At 43.0% G+C, this 20,047-nt stretch overlaps 1 protein-coding gene across 2 annotated transcripts in view; it reads left to right on the top strand.

Moving 5' to 3' along the window:
• Window positions 1-20,047, top strand: part of LOC110486103 (manganese-transporting ATPase 13A1) — a 43,921-nt gene that overhangs the window by 9,143 nt on the left and 14,731 nt on the right. For both annotated transcript variants that reach the window (XM_021557455.2, XM_021557454.2), the window contains exons 6-14: window positions 4,812-4,918; window positions 6,480-6,609; window positions 6,888-6,943; window positions 7,079-7,205; window positions 9,334-9,471; window positions 9,636-9,756; window positions 10,062-10,219; window positions 10,405-10,580; window positions 15,554-15,664. In XM_021557455.2, coding sequence (XP_021413130.2) covers window positions 4,812-4,918; window positions 6,480-6,609; window positions 6,888-6,943; window positions 7,079-7,205; window positions 9,334-9,471; window positions 9,636-9,756; window positions 10,062-10,219; window positions 10,405-10,580; window positions 15,554-15,664 — 1,124 coding nt within the window. The remainder of the gene's footprint in view (window positions 1-4,811; window positions 4,919-6,479; window positions 6,610-6,887; window positions 6,944-7,078; window positions 7,206-9,333; window positions 9,472-9,635; window positions 9,757-10,061; window positions 10,220-10,404; window positions 10,581-15,553; window positions 15,665-20,047) is intronic.

Here is a 20,047-nt window from a genome sequence, read left to right as displayed (position 1 = left end):
AAAATATGACATCGTTGTTGCTAGGCAGGAAAGTATGTGATGCAGGCTATAAACTGTTCATTCTCCCTTAATGTGACCTGATCTGACCTCTGCCCCCTTCCACTAAACCACATCTCTCCATCCTTATAAGTGCCTGCCACGTGATTGCACTTCCTTTACTCAATACATTTCAAGCTTACAGGTAACCATTATTCACAGGTATTCACTTCTGGTGTGGAAACTATTTTCAATATTTCAATAGGATACCTGATAATTAAGAATACTTCAAGTTTGTAGTCAGAACTCATCAGTGGTGTTGATGAGGATTTTTATTAGTACATTTTAGAAGAAGTCTAATGTAACAAAATGTGGAAAAGGGTATGGGGTCTGAATACTTTCCGAATGCATTGTAGGTAGGGGTAAAGTGACTAGGCAACAAGATAGATAATAGACAGTAGTAGTAGCAGCAGCATACACTAGTAGCAGCAGCATACACTACCGGTCAAAAGTTTTAGAACACCTACTCATTCAAGGGTTTTTCTTTATTTTTACTATTTTCTACAGTGTAGAATAACAGTGAAGACATCAAAAAAATGAAATAACACAAATGGAATCATCTAGTAACACAAAGTGTTAAACAAATATATTTGAGATTCTTCAAATAGCCACCCTTTGCCTTGATTACAGCTTTGCACACTCTTGGTATTCTCTCAACCAGCTTCATGAGGTAGTCACCTGGAATGCATTTCAATTAACAGGTATGCCTTGTTAATTTGTGGAATTTCTTAATGCTTTTGAGCCAATCAGTTGTGTTGTGACAAGGTAGGAGTGGTATACAGTGAGGGGGAAAAAGTATTTGATCCCCTGCTGATTTTGTATGTTTGCCCACTGACAAAGAAATGATCAGTCTATAATTTTAATGGTATGTTTATTTCAACAGTGAGAGACAGAATAACAACAAAAATATCCAGAAAAACGTGTGTCAAAATTTTTATAAATTGATTAGCATTTTAATGAGGAAAATATGTATTTGACCCCCTCTCAATCAGAAAGATTTCTGGCTCCCAGGTGTCTTTCATACAGGTAACGAGCTGAGATTAGGAGCACACTCTTAAAGGGAGTGCTCCTAATCTCAGTTTCTTACCTGTATAAAAGACACCTGTCCACAGAAGCAATCAATCAATCAGATTCCAAACTCTCCACCGTGGCCAAGACCAAAGAGCTCTCCAAGATGTCAGGGACAAGATTGTAGCTCTACACAAGGCTGGAATGGGCTACAAGACCATTGCCAAGCATCTTGGTGAGAAGGTGACAACAGTTGGTGCGATTATTCGCAAATGGAAGAAACACAAAAGAACTGTCAATCTCCCTCGGCCTGGGGCTTCATGCAAAATCTCACCTAGTGGAGTTGCAATGATCATGAGAACGGTGAGGAATCAGCCCAGAACGACACAGGATCTCAAGGCAGCTGGGACCATAGTCACCAAGAAAATAATTGGTAACACACTACGCCGTGAAGGACTGAAATCCTGCAGCGCCCGCAAGGTCCCCCTGCTCAGGAAAGCACATATACATGCCCGTCTGAAGTTTGCCAATGAACATCTGAATGATTCCGAGGACAACTGGGTGAAAGTGTTGTGGTCAGATGAGACCAAAATGGAGTTCTTTGCATCAACTCAACTTGCTGTGTTTGGAGGAGGAGGAATGCTGCCTATGACCCCAAGAAACCATCCCCACCGTCAAACATGGAGGTGGAAACATTATACTTTGTGCGTGTTTTTCTGCTAAGGGGACAGGACAACTTCACCGTATCAAAGGGACGATGGACGGGGCCATGTACCGTCAAATCTTAGGTGAAAACCTCCATCCCTCAGCCAGGGTATTGAAAATGGGTCGCGGATGGGTATTCCAGCATGACAATGACCCAAAACACACGGCCAAGGCAACAAAGGAGTGGCTCAAGAAAAAGCACAAGCATATTAAGGTCCAGGAGTGGCCTAGCCAGTCTCCAGACCTTAATCCCATAGAAAATCTGTGGAGGGAGCTGAAGGTTCGAGTTGCCAAATGTCAGCCTCGAAACCGTAATGACTTGGAGAAGATCTGCAAAGAGGAGTGGGACAAAATCCCTCCTGAGATGTGTGCAAACCTGGTGGCCAACTACAAGAAACATCTGACCTCTGTGATTGCCAACAAGGGTTTTGCCACCAAGTACTAAGTCATGTTTTGCAGAGGGGTCAAATACTTATTTCCCTCATTAAAATGCAAATCAATTTATAACATTTTTGACATGCGTTTTTCAGGATTTTTTTGTTGATATTCTGTCTCTCACTGTTCAAATAAACCTACCAATAAAATAACAGACTGATTATTTCTTTGTCAGTGGGCAAACGTACAAAATCAGCAGGGGATCAAATACTTTTTTCCCTCACCTCACTGTACAGAAGATAGCCCTATACCGCCGCAGGGAAGGAAGACCCATAGTTACCTCTGCTGCAGAGGATAAGTTCATTAGAGTTACCAGCCTCAGAAATGCAGCCCAAGTAAATGCTTCAGAGTTCAAGTAACAGACATATCTCAACATCAATTCTTCAGAGGAGACTGTGAATCAGGCCTTCATGGTCGAATTGCTTCAAAGAAACCACCACTGAAGGACACCAATAAGAAAAAGAGACTTGCTTGGGCCAAGAAACACGAGCAATGAATATTAGACTGGTGGAAATTTGTCCTTTGGTCTGGAGTCCAAATTGGAGATTTTTGGTTTCAACCCCCGTGTCTTTGTGATACGCGGTGTGGGTGAACGGATGATCTCCGCTTGTGTATTTCCCACCGTAAAGCATGGAGGAGGAGGTGTGGGGGTGCTTTGCTGGTGACACTGTCATTGATTTATTTAGAATTCAAGGCACCCTTAACCAGCATGGATACCACCGCATTCTGCAGCTATACACCATACCATCTGATTTGCGCTTAGTGGGACTATCATTTGTTTTTCAACAAGACAATGACCCAACACACCTCTAGGCTGTGTCTATTTTACCAAAAAGGAGAGTGATGGAGTGCTGCATGAGATGACCTGGCCTCCACAATCCCCTTACCTCAACCCAATTGAGATGGTTTGGGATGAGTCGGACCGCAGTGAAGGAAGTGCTCAGCATATGTGGGAACTCCAAGACTGTTGGAAAAGCATTCCAGGTGAAGCTGGTTGAGAGAATGCCAAGAGTGTGCAAAGCTGTCATCAATGCAAAGGGTGGCTATTTGAAGAATCTCAAAAACAAATCAAAATATATTTTATATAACACTTTTTTTGGTTACTACATGATTCCATATGTGTTATTTCATAGTTTTGACGTCTTCACTATTGTTCTACAATGTAGAAAATAGTCAAAATAAAGAAAAACCCTCGAATAAGTAAGTGTTCTTCAACTTTTGACCGGTAGTGTATGTGGTGAGTTTGAAAGTGTGTGTAATGTGTGTTTGGGCATATGTTGTGTTGGTGTAAGTATGTGTGAGTGTGTGGGTAGAGTCCAGTGTATGTGCATTGTCAGTGCAAAAAAGGGTCAATGCAGGTAGTCCGGGTAGCCATTTTGAATAGCTATTTAGCAGTCTTTTTTTAGAAGTCTTATGGTTTGAGAGTAGAAGCTTTTCAGGGCCCTGTTGGTTATAGACTGTGCGGTAGTAGAGAGAACAGTCTATGGCTTGATTCTTTGACAGTTTTGGGCCTTCCTCTGACACCGCTTGGTATAGAGGTCCTGGATGGCAGGGAGCCCGGCCCCAGTTATGTAATGGGGCATATGCACTACCTCTAGCGCCTTGCTGTCTGATGCCAAGCAGTTGCAATACCAAGCAGTGATGCAGCCAGTCAAGATGCTCTCGATGGTTTAGCTGTATAACTTTGTATTTATTTTGTATTTTATTTTATAAAACATTTTTTTTACCCCGTTTTCTCCCCAATTTCATGGTCTCAAATTGTTTAATAGCTACTATCTTATCTCATCGCTACAACTCCAGTACGGGCTCGGGAGAGACAAAGGTTGAAAGTCATGCGTCCTCCGATACACAACCCAACCAAGCCGCACTGCTTCTGAACACAGCGCGCATCCAACCCGGAAGCCAGCCGCACCAATGTGTCGGGGGAAACACCGTGCACCTGGCAACCTTGGTTAGCGCGCACTGCGCCCGGCCCGCGTCAGGAGTCGCTGGTGCGCGATGATTTGGCCCATGCCAAATCTTTTCAGCTCCTGAGGGGGAGGAGACGTTGTTGTGCCCTCTTCATGACTGTGTTGGTGTGTTTGGACCATGGTATATATATCCTTAGTGATGTGGACACCGAGGAACTCTCAACCCGCTCTACTACAGCCCTGTCGATGTGAACGGGTGTGTGCTTGGTCCTCCGTTTCCTGTAGTCCACGATCAGCTCCTTTTGTCTTACTGACTTTGAGGGAGAACTTGTTGTCCTGGCACCACACTGCCAGGTCTCTGACCTCCTCTCTATAGGCTGTCTCATCGTCGTCGGTGATAGGGCATACCGCCGTCGTGTCGTCTGGAAAACTTAATGTGTAAACAGTCAGTACATGAGGGGACTAAGCATGCACCCCTGAGGGGCCCCCATGTTGAGGGTCAGCATGGCTGATGTGTTGTCGCCTACCCTCACCACCTGGCGGCGGCCCGTCAGGAAGTCCAGGATCCAGTTGCAGAGGGAGGTGTTCAGTCCCAGGGACTTTAGCTTAGTGATGAGCTTTGAGGATACCATGGTGCTGAACGCTGAGCTGTAGTCAATGAACAGCATTCTCACGTTGGTTTGACACAGTATATATCTGTCTTTCTCTTCACCCCAGGCCGCTCTCCCCAGAAGAACTTGGTTCCATGTGACGTGCTGCTGCTGAGAGGGCGCTGCATCGTGAACGAGGCCATGCTGACGGGAGAGTCAGTTCCTCAGATGAAGGTCAGACATACGGGAAGCCTGTCCTATACTAGATAACAACCATGTAAAACAATGCAGTCTATCTGGACAATATACAGTGCCTCCGGAAAGTATTCAGACTTTTTCCACATTTTGTTGCGTTACACAGCCTTATTCTAAAATTGATGTAAATTGTTTTTTTCCTCATCAATCTACACACAATACCCCATATTGACAATGCAAAAACAGGCTTTTAGAAATTTTAGCAAATGTATTAAAAATACAATAAATATCACATTTACATAAGTATTCAGACCCATTACTCAGTACTTCAAATATTCTTGGGTATGATGCTACATGCTTGGCACACCTGTATTTGGGGAGTTTATCCCATTCTTCTTTGCTGATCCTCTCAAGCTCAGGTTGAATAAGCTCAGGTTGAATAGCATTGCTGCACAGCTATTTTCAGGTCTCTCCAGAGATGTTCGATTGGGTTCAAGTCCAGGCTCTTGCTGGGCCACTCAACGACATTCAGGGACTTGTCTCGAAGCCACTCCTGCATTGTCTTGGCAGTGTGCTAAGGGTTGTTGTCCTGTTGGATGGTGAACCTTCGCCCCAGTCTGAGGTCTTGAGTGCTCCAGAGCGCTCTTCGTCAAGGATCTCTCTGTATTTTGCTCTGTTCATCTTTACCTCGATCCTGACTGGTCTCCCAGTCCCTGCTGCTGAAAAACATCCCCACAGCATGATGCTGCCACCACCATGCTTCACCGTAGGGATGGTGCCAGGTTTCCTCCAGACGTGACATTTGGCATTCAGGCCGAAGAGTTCAATCTTCGTTTCATCAGACCAGAGAATCTTGTTTCTCATGGTCTGAGAGTCTTAAGGTGCCTTTTAGCATACTCCAAGCATGCTGTCAAGTGCCTTTTACTGAGGAGTGGCTTCTGTCTGGTCACTCTACCATAAAGGCCTGATTGGTGGAGTGCTACATAGATGGTTGTCCTTCTGGAAGGTTCTCCCATCTCCACAGAGGAACTTTAGAGCTCTGTCAGTGACCATCTGGTTCTTGGCCACCTCCCTGACTAAGGCCCTTCTCCCCCGATTGCTCAGTTTGGCTGGCCGGCCAGCTCTTGGAAGAGTCCTGGTGGTTCCAAACTTCTTCTATTTAAGAATGATGGAGGCCACTGTGTTCTTGGGGACCTTCAATGCTGCAGAAATGTTTTGGTACCCTTCCCTAGATCTGTGCCTCGACACAATCAGAGCTCTACGGACAATTCCTTCGACCTCATAGCTTGGTTTTTGCTCTGACATGCACTGTCAGTTTTGGGACCTTATATAGACAGGTGTGTGCCTTTCCAAATCATGTCCAAGCAATTGAATTTGGTGGACTCCAATCAAGTTGTACAAACTTCTCAAGGATGATCACTGTAGATTGTCAAAACAATGGGAATGTTACTATATATCATTCATAAAGACTTCATAAGCATAGAATATCAAAGATGCTCCACAAATCATTTAGCAAAATCATATGCTTTCTAAATCATAGGCTCTATTTATCCTTTAAAATACGTTTTTAATTTGATGTTCCACCATGTTGTGTGTTTAGGAGCCGGTGGAGGATCTGGACCCAGAGAGGGTATTGGACCTCCAGGGTGATGCCCGCCTCCACATAATCTCTGGTGGGACCAAGGTGGTGCAGCACAGCCCCCCGCTCCGTGCCACTGTAGGACTCAAACGTCAGTTCCTACCTACTGTTTAGTATATTATTCACTTATAAGGCAGAAATGTCCTGAATTTTTTGCACTTTGAGATTAACAGTTCTAATTATAAAGCACTTTAAATCTATATTTAGTTATCCCTTATCAATATAAAAACAAATCTATATTTTAGATCAGTTATGTTTCAACTGTCATCTCCCTCAGCCTCAGAATAGATGGATTGAATCTGCCCTGCTCTTGTCTCACTAAGAGCAAATTATAATAGTTTGTTTTTCTTCTTTTTCATTTTTCTGCAGCTGTGGACAATGGCTGTGTGGCTTATGTGTTGAGAACCGGATTCTATACCTCTCAGGTGAGGGGCTGCTGCCCTTGACTACCGAACTTGTCCAATAAGAACCACTTGTTTTCATTTTCTGTTGCAAAATGTTTTGCTACGGTGTTCAGTAATGAATACAACCCTGGTGTTGTTAACCACGCCTGTCTACAGGGTAAACTGCTGAGGACCATCTTGTTTGGAGTGAAGAGGGTGACAGCCAACAACTTGGAAACATTCATCTTCATCCTCTTCCTCCTGGTGTTTGCCATTGCTGCTGCTGGCTATGTGTGGGTGGAAGGTGAGGGATGCAGTGAAAAACGCAACGAAATCAATCAATTAAATGTGTTTTATAAAGCCCTTTTTACTTCAACAGTTGTCACAAAGTTCTTCACAGATACCCATTCTAAAACCCCATGGAACAAGCAATGCAGAGGCAATGCAAAGTACAGTTGGTCCTACTTAGAGCATTTCTCCATTATACAGTTGTTTATATCTTGGCGGTAGTTTATTAGCCAAGAGACAATTTAAGGAGATAATATTTTATTCAATTAACATTTTTACTGAACATTGACAGTCTTGCCGAAGGGCCCTATTCACAAAAAAACAAAAACATGACCTATTAAACACAAATTCCTCCTTTATAAAATGTTATAAAACAAGTTGTTGAAATAGGCCCTGAGGTCAGGAGAGAGCTGCAGGTTTTTCCTGATTACATGCAGTATAACTGTATTTTTTCTTATTATTAATAATAATAACAATATATGCCATTTAGCAGATGCTTTTATCCAAAGCAACTTACAGGCATGTGTGCAAACATACTGCATAGCTTTCTCTGTGTGAGTAACTATTACGAAAAACTCAGCAAAAAAAGAAAAGTCCCTTTTTCAGGACCCTGTCTTTCAAAGATAATTCATAAAAATTCAAATAACTTACCAGATCTTCATTGTAAAGGGTTTAAACAACTGTTTCCCATGCTTGTTCATTGAACCAGAAACAATTAATGAACATGCACCTGTGGAACAGTCGTTAAGACATTAACAGTTTACAGACGGTAGGCAATTAAGGTCACAGTTATGAAAACTTAGGACACTAAAGAGGCCTTTCTACGGACTCTGAAAAGCACCAAAAGAAAAAAGACAGCACTACAGGGAGACAAGACGGACAGCTGATCGTCCTCGCAGTGACAGATACCCAGGGTCCCTGCTCATCTGCGTGAACGTGCCTTAGTCATGCTGCAAGGAGACATGAGGACTGCAGATGTGGCCAGGGCAATAAATTGCAATGTCAGTACTGTGAGACGCCTAAGACCGCGCTACAGGGAGATAGGACGGACAGCTGATCGTCCTCGCCGTGGCAGACCACGTTTAACAACACTTGCAAAGGATCGGTACATCCGAACATCATACCTGCGGGACAGGTACAGGATGGCAACAACAACTGCCCGAGTTACACAAGGAACGTACAATCCCTCCATCAGTGCTCAGACTGTCTACAATAGGCTGAGAGAGGCTGGACTGCGGGCTTGTAGGCCTGTTGTAAGGCAGGTCCTCACCAGACATCACCGGCAACAACGTTGCCTATGGGCACAAACCTACTGTCGCTGGACCAGACAGGACTGGCAAAAAGTGCTCTTCACTGATGATTTTGTCTCACCAGGGGTGATGGTCGCATTCGCGTTTATCGTCGACGGAATGAGCATAACACCGAGGCCTGTACTCTAGAGCTGGATCGATTTGGAGGTGGAGGGTCCGTCATAGTCTGGGGGCGGTGTGTCACAGTATTATCGGACTGAGCTTGTTGTCATTGCAGGCAATCTCAACGTTGTACGTTACAGGGAAGACATCCTCCTCTCTCATGTGGTACTGCAGGCTCATCCTGACATGACCCTCCAGCATGACAATGCCACCAGCCATACTGCTCGTTCTGTGCGTGATTTCCTGCAAGACATGAATGTCAGTGTTCTGCCATGGCCAGCGAAGAGCCCGGATATCAATCCCATTGAGCACATCTGGGACCTGTTGGATCGGAGGGTGAGGGCTAAGGCCATTCCCCCCAGAAATGTCCAGGGACTTGCAGGTACCTTGGTGGAAGTGTGGGGTAACATCTCACAGCAAGAACTGGCAAATCTGGTACAGTCCATGAGGAGGAGATGCACTGCCGTACTTAATGCAGCTGGTGGCCACACCAGATACTGACTGTTGCTTTTGATTTTGAATACCCCTTTGTTTAAGAACACATAATTCCATTTATGTTAGTCACATGTCTGTGGAACTTGATCAGTTTGTCTCAGTTGTTGAATCTTATGTTCATACAAATATTTACACATGTTAAGTTTACTGAAAATAAACGCAGTAGACCGTGAGAGGACGTTTCTTTTTTTTGCTGAGTTTAGTTGTGTAACTGTCTCTGTGTGCTCTCCCCTGCAGGAACTAAGGACCCTAGCAGGAACCGGTATAAGTTGTTCCTGGAGTGTACTCTCATCCTGACCTCTGTGGTTCCACCTGAGCTCCCTATAGAATTGTCTCTTGCAGTCAACACATCCCTCATCGCTCTGGCCAAGCTCTGTGAGTCAGCAGTGTGTGTGTGGTGGGCGGGGTGGTATGTGGATGTATGTGTTGTGAAAGTGGTTCTGAAACTGGCATAGTAATGTTTGTAGTACTTAATGATGCCAGTCCACCTCGCTGTTCTGCTATTTGACTCACCCCTTTCTTTCTTCTCCCTTGCTTAGATGTGTTCTGCACTGAGCCCTTCAGGATCCCATTTGCAGGCAAGGTGGAGGTGTGCTGCTTTGACAAGACGGGCACCTTGACCAGCGACCATCTGGTTGTGCGGGGGGTCGCAGGACTCAGGTACACTCTCTTTTTTTAGATTTCTTTGTTGCTAATTTTTCCAAAGTCTGACTGGACCTGATGATATTAAGACGTTTTAAAGGCTTCATAATGGCATCATAATGCATTGTAACGGTCTGGGTTAAGTAAAGTGTCTACCAATGCCCTTATGCACTGGTGTCATACTGTGAGTATTGTCATATTGAGGAGTGACATTTAAAGAGAAACTGACACGTTTTTAGCATTAATTAATCATATTAAAATCTTTGGAAGTATATGAAGTACGTTTTTACATTTGTTTGTAAACCTTTTCTAAACTCCTCCAGAAAAGGGAAAGAAGTGATGCCTGTGTCAGAGGTCCCAGTGGAAACGCATCGGGTGGTTGCTACTTGTCACTCACTGGTTACCCTTGACGACGGACAGCTGGTAGGCGACCCCCTGGAGAAGGCCATGCTCACTGCTGCTGACTGGACCCTCACTAAAGGTGTGTGTGTGTGTGTGTGTGTGTGTGTGTGTGTGTGTGTGTGTGTGTGTGTGCGCGTGCGCACGTCTGTACCTCAGGATTTCTGCTCTGTCTCCTCTTTGTACACCAGAAGTGAGAGTGTGTGTGTGTCTCCATATGTTTGCATCATCTCTACCCTTCTGTCCCTCTTTCTCTGTGTGGTGTAGATGAAAAGGTGTTTGCTCGCGGTATAAAGACCCCAGGCCTGAAGATCCACCTGCGGTTCCACTTTGCCAGTGCTTTGAAGAGGATGTCCGTCCTCGCCTCCTATGAGAAGCTGGGCTCCACTGACCTCTGCTTTGTCTCCACTGTCAAAGGAGCTCCAGAGACACTCAGGGACATGGTAAAAATCATTGTTTTAAATAGAATACTAACATTTTAAATGTATAATTGAATATACAGTTGAAGTCAGAAGTTTACATACACCTTACCCAAATATATTTAAACTCAGTTTTTCACAATTCTTGACATTTAATCCTAGTAAAAATTCCCTGTTTTAGGTCAGTTAGGATCACCACTTTATTTTAAGAATGTGAAATGTAAGAATAATAATAGAGAGGATGATTTATTTTATCACATTCCCAGTGGGTCAGAAGTTTACATTCACTCAATTAGTATTTGGTAGCATTGCCTTTAAATTGTTTAACTTGGGTCAAACGTTTCAGGTAGCCTTCCACAAGCTTCCCGCAATAAGTTGGGAGAATTTTGGCCCATTCCTCCCGACATAGCTGATGTAACTGAGTCAGGTTTTTAGGCCTTCTTGCTCACACACGCTTTTTCAGTTCTGCCCACAAATGTTCTATAGGATTTAGGTCAGGGCTTTGTGATGGCCACTCTAATACCTTGACTTTGTTGTCCTTAAGTCATTTTGCCACAACTTTGGAATATAGGTCGACCGATTATGATTTTTCAACACCAATTATTGGAGGACCAAAAAAGCCAATACCGATTAATCGGACAATTTTTATTTTTAATTTACATTTTTTGTAATAATGACAATTACAGCAATACTGAATGAACACTTATTTGAACTTAATATAATATATCAATAAAATCTAAATCAAATCAAATAAATAATGAAACATGTTCAATTTGGTTTAAATAATGCAAAATCAAAGTGTTGGAGAAGAAAGTAAAAGTGCAATATGTGCCATGTAAGAAAGCTAACGTTTAAATTCCTTGCTCCTAACATGAGAACATATGAAAGCTGGTGGTTCCTTTTTGAGTCTTCAATATTCCCAGGTAAGAAGTTTTAGGTTGTAGTTATTATAGGAATTGTAGGACTATTTCTCTCTATACGATTTGTATTTCATTAACCTTTAACTATTGGATGTTCTTATAGGCACTTTAGTATTGCCAGTGTAACAGTATAGCTTCCGTTCCTCTCCTCGCCCCTACCTAGGCTCGAACCAGGAACACATCGACAACAGCCACCCTCAAAGCAGCGTTACCCATGCAGAGCAAGGGGAACAACTACTCCAACTCTCAGAGCGAGTGACGTTTGAAACGCTATGAGCGCACACCCCGCTAACTAGCTAGCCATTTCACATCGGTTACACCAGCCTCATCTCGGGAGTTGATAGGCATAAACAGCGCAATGCTTGAAGCACAGCGAAGAGCTGCTGTCAAAACGCACGAAAGTGCTGTTTGAATGAATGTTTACGAGCCTGCTGGTGCCTACCACCGCTCAGTCAGACTGCTCTATCAAATCATAGACTTAATTATAACATAATAACACACAGAACTACGAGCCCTAGGTCATTAATATGATGGAATCCGGAAACTATCATCTCGAAAACAATACTTTTATTCTTTCAGTGAAATACGGAACCGTTCCGTATTTAATCTAACGGGTGGCATCCATAAGTCTAAATATTCCTGTTACATTGCACAATCTTGTGCATAATTACGTAAAATTAGTTCGCAACGAGCCAGGCGCCCCAAACTGTTGCATATACCCTGACTGCGTGCAATGAACGCAAGAGAATTTACACAATTTCACCTGGTTAATATTGCCTGCTAACCTGGACTTCTTTTAGCTAAATATGCAGGTTTAAAAATATATACTTCTGTGTTTTGATTTCAAGAAAGCCATTGATGTTTATGGTTAGTTACAGTCTTGCAACGATTGTGCTTTTTTTTGCAAATGCGCTTTTGTTAAATCATCCCCCGTTTGGCGAAGTTGGCTGTCTTTGTTAGAAAGAAATAGTCTTCACACAGTTTGCAATGAGCTAGGTGGCCCAAACTACTGCATATACCCTGACTCTGTTGCAAGAGAAGTGACACCATTTTTCCTAGTTAAAATATATTCATGTTAGCAGGCAATATTAACTAAATTTTGCAAGTATAAAAATATATACTTGTTTATTGATTTTAAGAAAAGCATTGATGTTTATGGTTAGGTACACACACAGTCCTTTTTCGCGAATGCCACCACATTGATTATATGCAACGCAGGACACGCTGGATAAACTAGTAATATCATCAACCATGTGTAGTTAACTAGTGATTATGATTGATTGATTGTTTTTTATAAGATAAGTTTAATGCTAGCTAGCAACTTACCTTGGCTTTTTACTGCATTCGCGTAACAGGCAGGCTCCTCGTGGAGTGCAATATAATCAGGTGGTTAGAGCGTTGGACAAGTTAACCGTAAGGTTGCAAGATTGAATCCCTGAGCTGACAAGGTAAAAATCTGTAGTTCTGCCCATGAACAAGGCAGTTAACCCACCGTTCCTAGGACGTCATTGAAAATAAGAATGCGTTCTTAACTTCTTATGGCTGAGATCCCTTTACCGGGAGCGATATAACAACATCCAGTGAAAGTACAGGGCGCCATATTCAAAAGAATAGAAATCTCATAATTAAAATTCCTCAAATATACATGTATTTTATATCGTTTTCAAGGTAGTCTTGTTGTTAATCCCACCACAGTGTCCGATTTCAAATAGGATTTACGGGGAAAGCACCACAAACTATTATGTTAGGTCACCAACAACTCACTAAAATACACAGCCAATTTTACCAGCCAAAGAGAGAGAGAAAAAGCACAAATGGAGATAAAATTAATCACTAACCTTTGATAATCTTCATCAGATGACACTCATAGGACTTTATGTTACACAATACATGCATGTTTTGTTTGATAAAGTTCAAATTTATATCAGAAAATCTAAGTTTACGTTGGCGCGTTAGATTCACTAGTTACAAAGAAATCCAGTGATTTTGCATAGCCACATCATTGAACAGAAATACTCATCATAAATGTAGATGATAATACAAGTTATACACATGGAATTATAGGTATACCTCTCCTTAATGCAACCGCTGTGTCAGATTTCAAAATAACTTTATGGAAAAAGAAACCCATGCAACAATCTGAGACGGCACTCAGAAGTAAAAACACCACAGCTGCAAAGATGGCGTCAACATAAACAAGAAATGACATGATAAATATTCCCTTATCTTTGATGATCTACATCAGAAAGCACTCCAGGAATCCCAGGTCCACAATAAATGTTTGTTTTGTTCGAAAATGTCAGTTATTTATGTCCAAATAGCTTCTTTTGTTAGCGCGTTTGGTATACATATCCAAATGCTAATTCTGCAATGGAACGCAAGTGACTACCACGAGGAATAAACATGATCAGAAAATAGCTAATTTCTATTGATGGTTGACATCTAGTGGAACCCCTAGGCAGTGCAACATCATTCATATCTCAAGGCGATTTCATTGGGGACTCTGAATACATACAAAGCTCAGATTTCTGACTTCCTGTTTTGATTTCAACTCAGGATTTTGCCTGCTATATGAGTTCTGTTATACTCACAGACAACATTCAAAGTTTTAGAAACTTTAGAGTGTTTTCTATCCAATACTAATAATAATGCATATATTAGAAACTGAGACTGAGGAGCAGGCCGTTTACTTTAGGCACCTTAATTCAGCCAAACTACTCAATACTGCCCCCCAGCCATAAAAAGTTAACTGACTTGCCGAGTTAAATAAAGGTGTGTACATTTTTACAAATTTCCGATTGTTATGAAAACTTGAAATCGGCCCTAATTGTCCATTCCGATTAATCGGTCGACCTCTACTTTGGAAGTATGCTTGGAGTCATTGTCCATTTGGAAGACCCATTTGGGACCAAGCTTTAACTTATTTTCTATTTTGTGAAGTGCACCAGTCCCTCCTGCACCAAAGCATCCCCACAACACGTGTTTCACGGTTGGGATGATGTTCTTCGTCTTGCATGCCTCCCTTATTTTTCCTCCAAACATAACGATGATCATTATGGGCAAACAGTTCCATTTTTGTTTCATCAGGCCAGAGGACATTTCTCCAAAAAAGTACGGTCTTTGTCCCCATGTGCAGTTGCAAACCGTAGTCTGGCTTTTTTATGGCGGTTTTGGACAGTGGCTTCTTCCTTGCTGAGCGGCCTTTCAGGCAATGTTGATATAGGACTCGTTTTACTGTGGATATAGATACTTTTGTACCTGTTTCCTCCAGCATCTTCACAAGGTCCTTTGCTGTTGTTCTGCGATTGATTTGCACTTTTCGCACCAAAGTACGTTCATCTCTAGGAGACAGAACGAGTCTCCTTCCTGAGAGGTATGATGGCTGCGTGGTCCCATGGTGTTTATACTTGCGTACTATTGTTTGTACAGATGAACGTGGTACCTACAGGCATTTGGAAATTGCTCCCAAGGATGAACCAGACTTGTGGAGGTCTACAATTTTTTTTCTGTGGTCTTGGCTGATTTCTTTTGATTTTCCCATGATGTCAAGCAAAGAGGCACTGAGTTTGAAGGCAGGCCTTGAAATACATCCACAGGTACACCTCCAGTTGACTCAAATTATGTCAAGTAGCCTATCAGAAGCTTCTAAAGCCATAACATAATTTTCTGGAATTTTCCAAGCTGTGTAAAGGAACAGTCAACTTAGTGTATGTAAACTTCTGACCCACTGGAATTGTGATGCAGTGAAATAATCTGTCTGTAAACAATTGTTGGGAAAAGTTACTTGTGTCATGCACACAGTAGATGTCCTAACCGACTTGCTAAAACTATAGTTTGTTAACAAGAAATTTGTGTAGTGTTTGAAAAATGAGTTTTAATGACTCCAACCTAAGTGTATGTACATTTCCTGACTTCAACTGTATCTTTATGGTCAATATAATACATGTCTACTGTACTACACTTCACATACAAGTACATCATCTCAGTGTTGAGTAGATACGTCACTGCTGCAGTTACAACCTGCTTATTACACTTTCTTTGTGTCATTATCATTATTCTATCTGTTTGTTTCTATAGTTCTCAGAGTGCCCAGCCAGCTATGATCAGGTGCACAGTGAGATGTCCCGAGAAGGGGCCAGGGTTCTGGCCTTGGGATACAGAGAGATCGGACACCTCAGCCACCAACAGGTAACTCTACCTGTCCTGTTTAATTCACCTACCTGTCCTGTCCTATCTAACTCAGGGTTTCTCAAACTTTTTGCGGCTGGGGACCCCTTTTGTGATAGCAAATTCATCAGGGACCCCCTCATACACCTCCGCTGTCTTCAACCAGGATCAAAGCGATCACTGCCTCATTGCCTGTATCCGCTACGAATCCGCAGTCAAACGACCACCCCTCATCACTGTCAAACGCTCCCTAAAACACTTCTGTGAGCAGGCCTTTCTAATCGACCTGGCCCGGGTATCCTGGAAGGATATTGACCTCATCCCGTCAGTTGATGATGCCTGGTCATTCTTTAAAAGTAACTTCCTCACCATTTTAGATAAGCATGCTCCGTTCAAAAAATGCAGAACTAAGAACAGATATAGCCCTTGGTTCACTCCAGACCTGACTGCCCTCGACCAGCACAAAAACATCCTGTGGCGGACTGCAATAGCATCGAATAGTCCCCGCAATATGCAACTGTTCAGGGAAGTCAGGAACCATTACACGCAGTCAGTCAGGAAAGCAAAGGCCAGCTTCTTCAGGCAGAAATTTGCATCCTGTAGCTCTAACTCCAAAAAGTTCTGGGACACTGTGAAGTCCATGGAGAACAAGAGCACCTCCTCCCAGCTGCCCACTGCACTGAGGCTAGGTAACACGGTCACCACCGATAAATCCATGATTATCGAAAACTTCAACAAGCATTTCTCAACGGCTGGCCATGCCTTCCTCCTGGCTACTCCAACCTCGGCCAACAGCTCCGCCCCCCCCCCCTCCTTTACCCAAATCCAGATAGCAGATGTTCTGAAAGAACCTGGACCCGTACAAATCAGCTGGGCTTGACAATCTGGACCCTCTATTTCTGAAACTATCCGCCGCCATTGTCGCAACCCCTATTCCCAGCCTGTTCAACCTCTCTTTCATATCGTCTGAGATCCCAAAGGATTGGAATGCTGCTGCAGTCATCCCCCTCTTCAAAGGGGGAGACACCCTGGACCCGAACTGTTACAGAGCTATATCCATCCTGCCCTGCCTATCTAAGGTCTTCGAAAGCCAAGTCAACAAACGGGTCGCTGACCATCTCGAATCCCACCGTACCTTCTCCGCTGTGCAATCTGGTTTCCGAGCCGGTCACGGGTGCACCTCAGCCACGCTCAAGGTACTAAACGATATCATAACCGCCATCGATAAAAGACAGGACTGTGCAGCCGTCTTCATCGACCTTGCCAAGGCTTTCGACTCTGTCAATCACCATATTCTTATCGGCAGACTCAGTAGCCTCGGTTTTTCTGATGACTGCCTTGCCTGGTTCACCAACTACTTTGCAGACAGAGTTCAGTGTGTCAAATCGGAGGGCATGCTGTCCGGTCCTCTGGCAGTGTCTATGGGGGTGCCACAGGGTTCAATTCTCGGGCCGACTCTTTTCTCTGTATATATCAATGATGTTGCTCTTGCTGCTGGCAATTCCCTGATCCACCTCTACGCAGACGACACCATTCTGTATACTTCTGGCCCGTCCTTGGACACTGTGCTATCTAACCTCCAAACGAGCGTCAACGCCATACAACACTCCTTCCGTGGCCTCCAACTGCTCTTAAACGCTAGTAAAACCAAATGCATGCTTTTCAACCGTTCTCTGCCTGCACCCGCACGCCCGACTAGCATCACCACCTTGGATGGTTCCGACCTAGAATATGTGGACATCTATAAGTACCTAGGTGTCTGGCTAGACTGTAAACTCTCCTTCCAGACTCATATCAAACATCTCCAATCTAAAATCAAATCTAGAGTCGGCTTTCTATTCCGCAACAAAGCCTCCTTCACTCACGCCGCCAAACATACCCTAGTAAAACTGACTATCCTACCGATCCTCGACTTCGGCGATGTCATCTACAAAATAGCTTCCAACACTCTACTCAGCAAACTGGATGCAGTTTATCACAGTGCCATCTGTTTTGTTACTAAAGCACCTTATACCACCCACCACTGCAACCTGTATGCTCTAGTCGGCTGGCCCTCGCTACATATTCGTTGCCAGACCCACTGGCTCCAGGTCATCTACAAGTCCATGCTAGGTAAAGCTCTGCCTTATCTCAGTTCACTGGTCACGATGGCAACACCCATCCGTAGCATGCGCTCCAGCAGGTGTATCTCACTGCTCATCCCTAAAGCCAACACCTCATTTGGCCGCCTTTCGTTACAGTTCTCTGCTGCCTGTGACTGGAACGAATTACAAAAATCGCTGAAGTTGGAGACTTTTATCTCCCTCACCAATTTCAAACATCTGCTATCTGAGCAGCTAACCGATCGCTGCAGCTGTACACAGTCTATCGGTAAATAGCCCACCCAATTTACCTACCTCATCCCCATACTGTTTTTATTTATTTACTTTTCTTCTCTTTTGCACACCAATATCTCTACCTGTACATGACCATCTGATCATTTATCACTCCAGTGTTAATCTGCAAAATTGTAATTATTCGCCTACCTCCTCATGCCTTTTGCACACAATGTATATAGACTCTCTTTTTTTTCTACTGTGTTATTGACTTGTTAATTGTTTACTCCATGTGTAACTCTGTGTTGTCTGTTCACACTGCTATGCTTTATCTTGGCCAGATCGCAGTTGCAAATGAGAACTTGTTCTCAACTAGCCTACCTGGTTAAATAAAGGTGAAATAAAAATAATAAAAATAATCAGAACACAACTCACGTGAGATAAAAAAATGCATACAATGAGTTTTACTATGACTTCAGTATTACTTGGCTGGACGAACCAAATCTTGGGCCCTGAAAGACCTGCCTCTTAGCATCGGAGAGAAAACTTTCGTTTTCAAGTACATTTCCTGCAATTCTACACATTTTGTCATGTGGCAGAGATAATTGTTGTTGTTGCAGCTTTAAAGCTAATATCCTGCAACGCTACATATTTTTCCATGGGGCAGAGAGGAAAACGTAGCAATTTTAAGGATTAAATGACAGTGCACTTGTGTAAAAATACATTTGGGGGAATAAAATAAGTATTGAGTGAGAAATGGATAATTGGTGGAGTACTGAGGATACCAATATCCCTGTTAGCCTCTCAGGCCCATGTTGCCCATGTTTAAGAACAAATTGTAGATGAATAATATTACATTGTATTGTATTGCACTCTCCATACTTATTCCACGGATCCCTTCGTCAAAAATTGTTACATTTTGTTGTTGTTGTTAGTAATATTTTTTTCATAAAATAAACGTTTATTAGGTACACCACCCTGTTCACGAAAATAGATTGTTATATAAAGCAGGGAGACGGGCTTCGAGGTGTTTAGTTACTGTTTGATTGAACGTTGGAATGGGCAAAACGAGTGACCTAAACGACTTTAAGCGTGGTCTGATCGGCGGTGCCAAGTGCGCCGGATCCATTATCTCAGTCACGACCGCCCTCCTGGCCTTTTCATGCACGACAGTGTATATGGTTTACCGAGAATGGTGCGACAAACAAAAAACATCCAATTAGCGGTAGTCCTGTGGTCGAAACGAGCTCGATCATGAGAGTGGTTGAAGGAGAATGGCAATTATCTTGCAAACTATCAGGCGGGCCACAAACAGGCAAATAACGGCGCAGTGCAACAGTGGTGTGTAGAACGGCATCTCAGGACGCACAACTCGTTAATCCTTGTCACGGATGGGCTGTTGCTGCAGATGACCACCCAGATGACCACTTCTATCAACTAAAAATAAGAGGCAGTCTTCTACGGATGTGGATTTCTGGATCTCTCCAACTCTATTCGCAAATAAATTTTGATATCCATAACTGTCTCTCTGGATTGCTCCCAACACAGTTTGACTGTTGTTGCAGGAATTAAATTCCTCTGTTTTAATACCCAATTAAAATCAAACACTCTGTCAATTCATAAGGATATGTATGACCCTTATTAGTATAAAAATGGACAGAGCCCAGTCTTAAAGTCAAACAGCAGCCTTTATTCACGAGAGTACTGCTCCTTACACATTTTACCACAGGTTATAAACTTAAAATGACGTCATTAGTTTCAGTACCAACCCGTGCCATCTCCGTTCTAGTACAAAGGCTGTATGGTTCTCACATCGTCTCCCCCTATTAAGTTGATATACAGTGCCTTGCGAAAGTATTCGGCCCCCTTGAACTTTGCGACCTTGTGCCACATTTCAGGCTTCAAACATAAAGATATAAAACTGTATTTTTTTGTGAAGAATCAACAACAAGTGGGACACAATCATGAAGTGGAACGACATTTATTGGATATTTCAAACTTTTTTAACAAATCAAAAACTGAAAAATTGGGCGTGCAAAATTATTCAGCCCCTTTACTTTCAGTGCAGCAAACTCTCTCCAGAAGTTCA

Source organism: Oncorhynchus mykiss, chromosome 13, assembly GCF_013265735.2.
Source record: "Oncorhynchus mykiss isolate Arlee chromosome 13, USDA_OmykA_1.1, whole genome shotgun sequence".
NCBI lineage: Eukaryota > Metazoa > Chordata > Actinopteri > Salmoniformes > Salmonidae > Oncorhynchus > Oncorhynchus mykiss.
The sequence above is the reverse complement of the archived record's forward strand: the minus strand, read 5'-3'. Positions and strand labels throughout refer to the sequence as shown.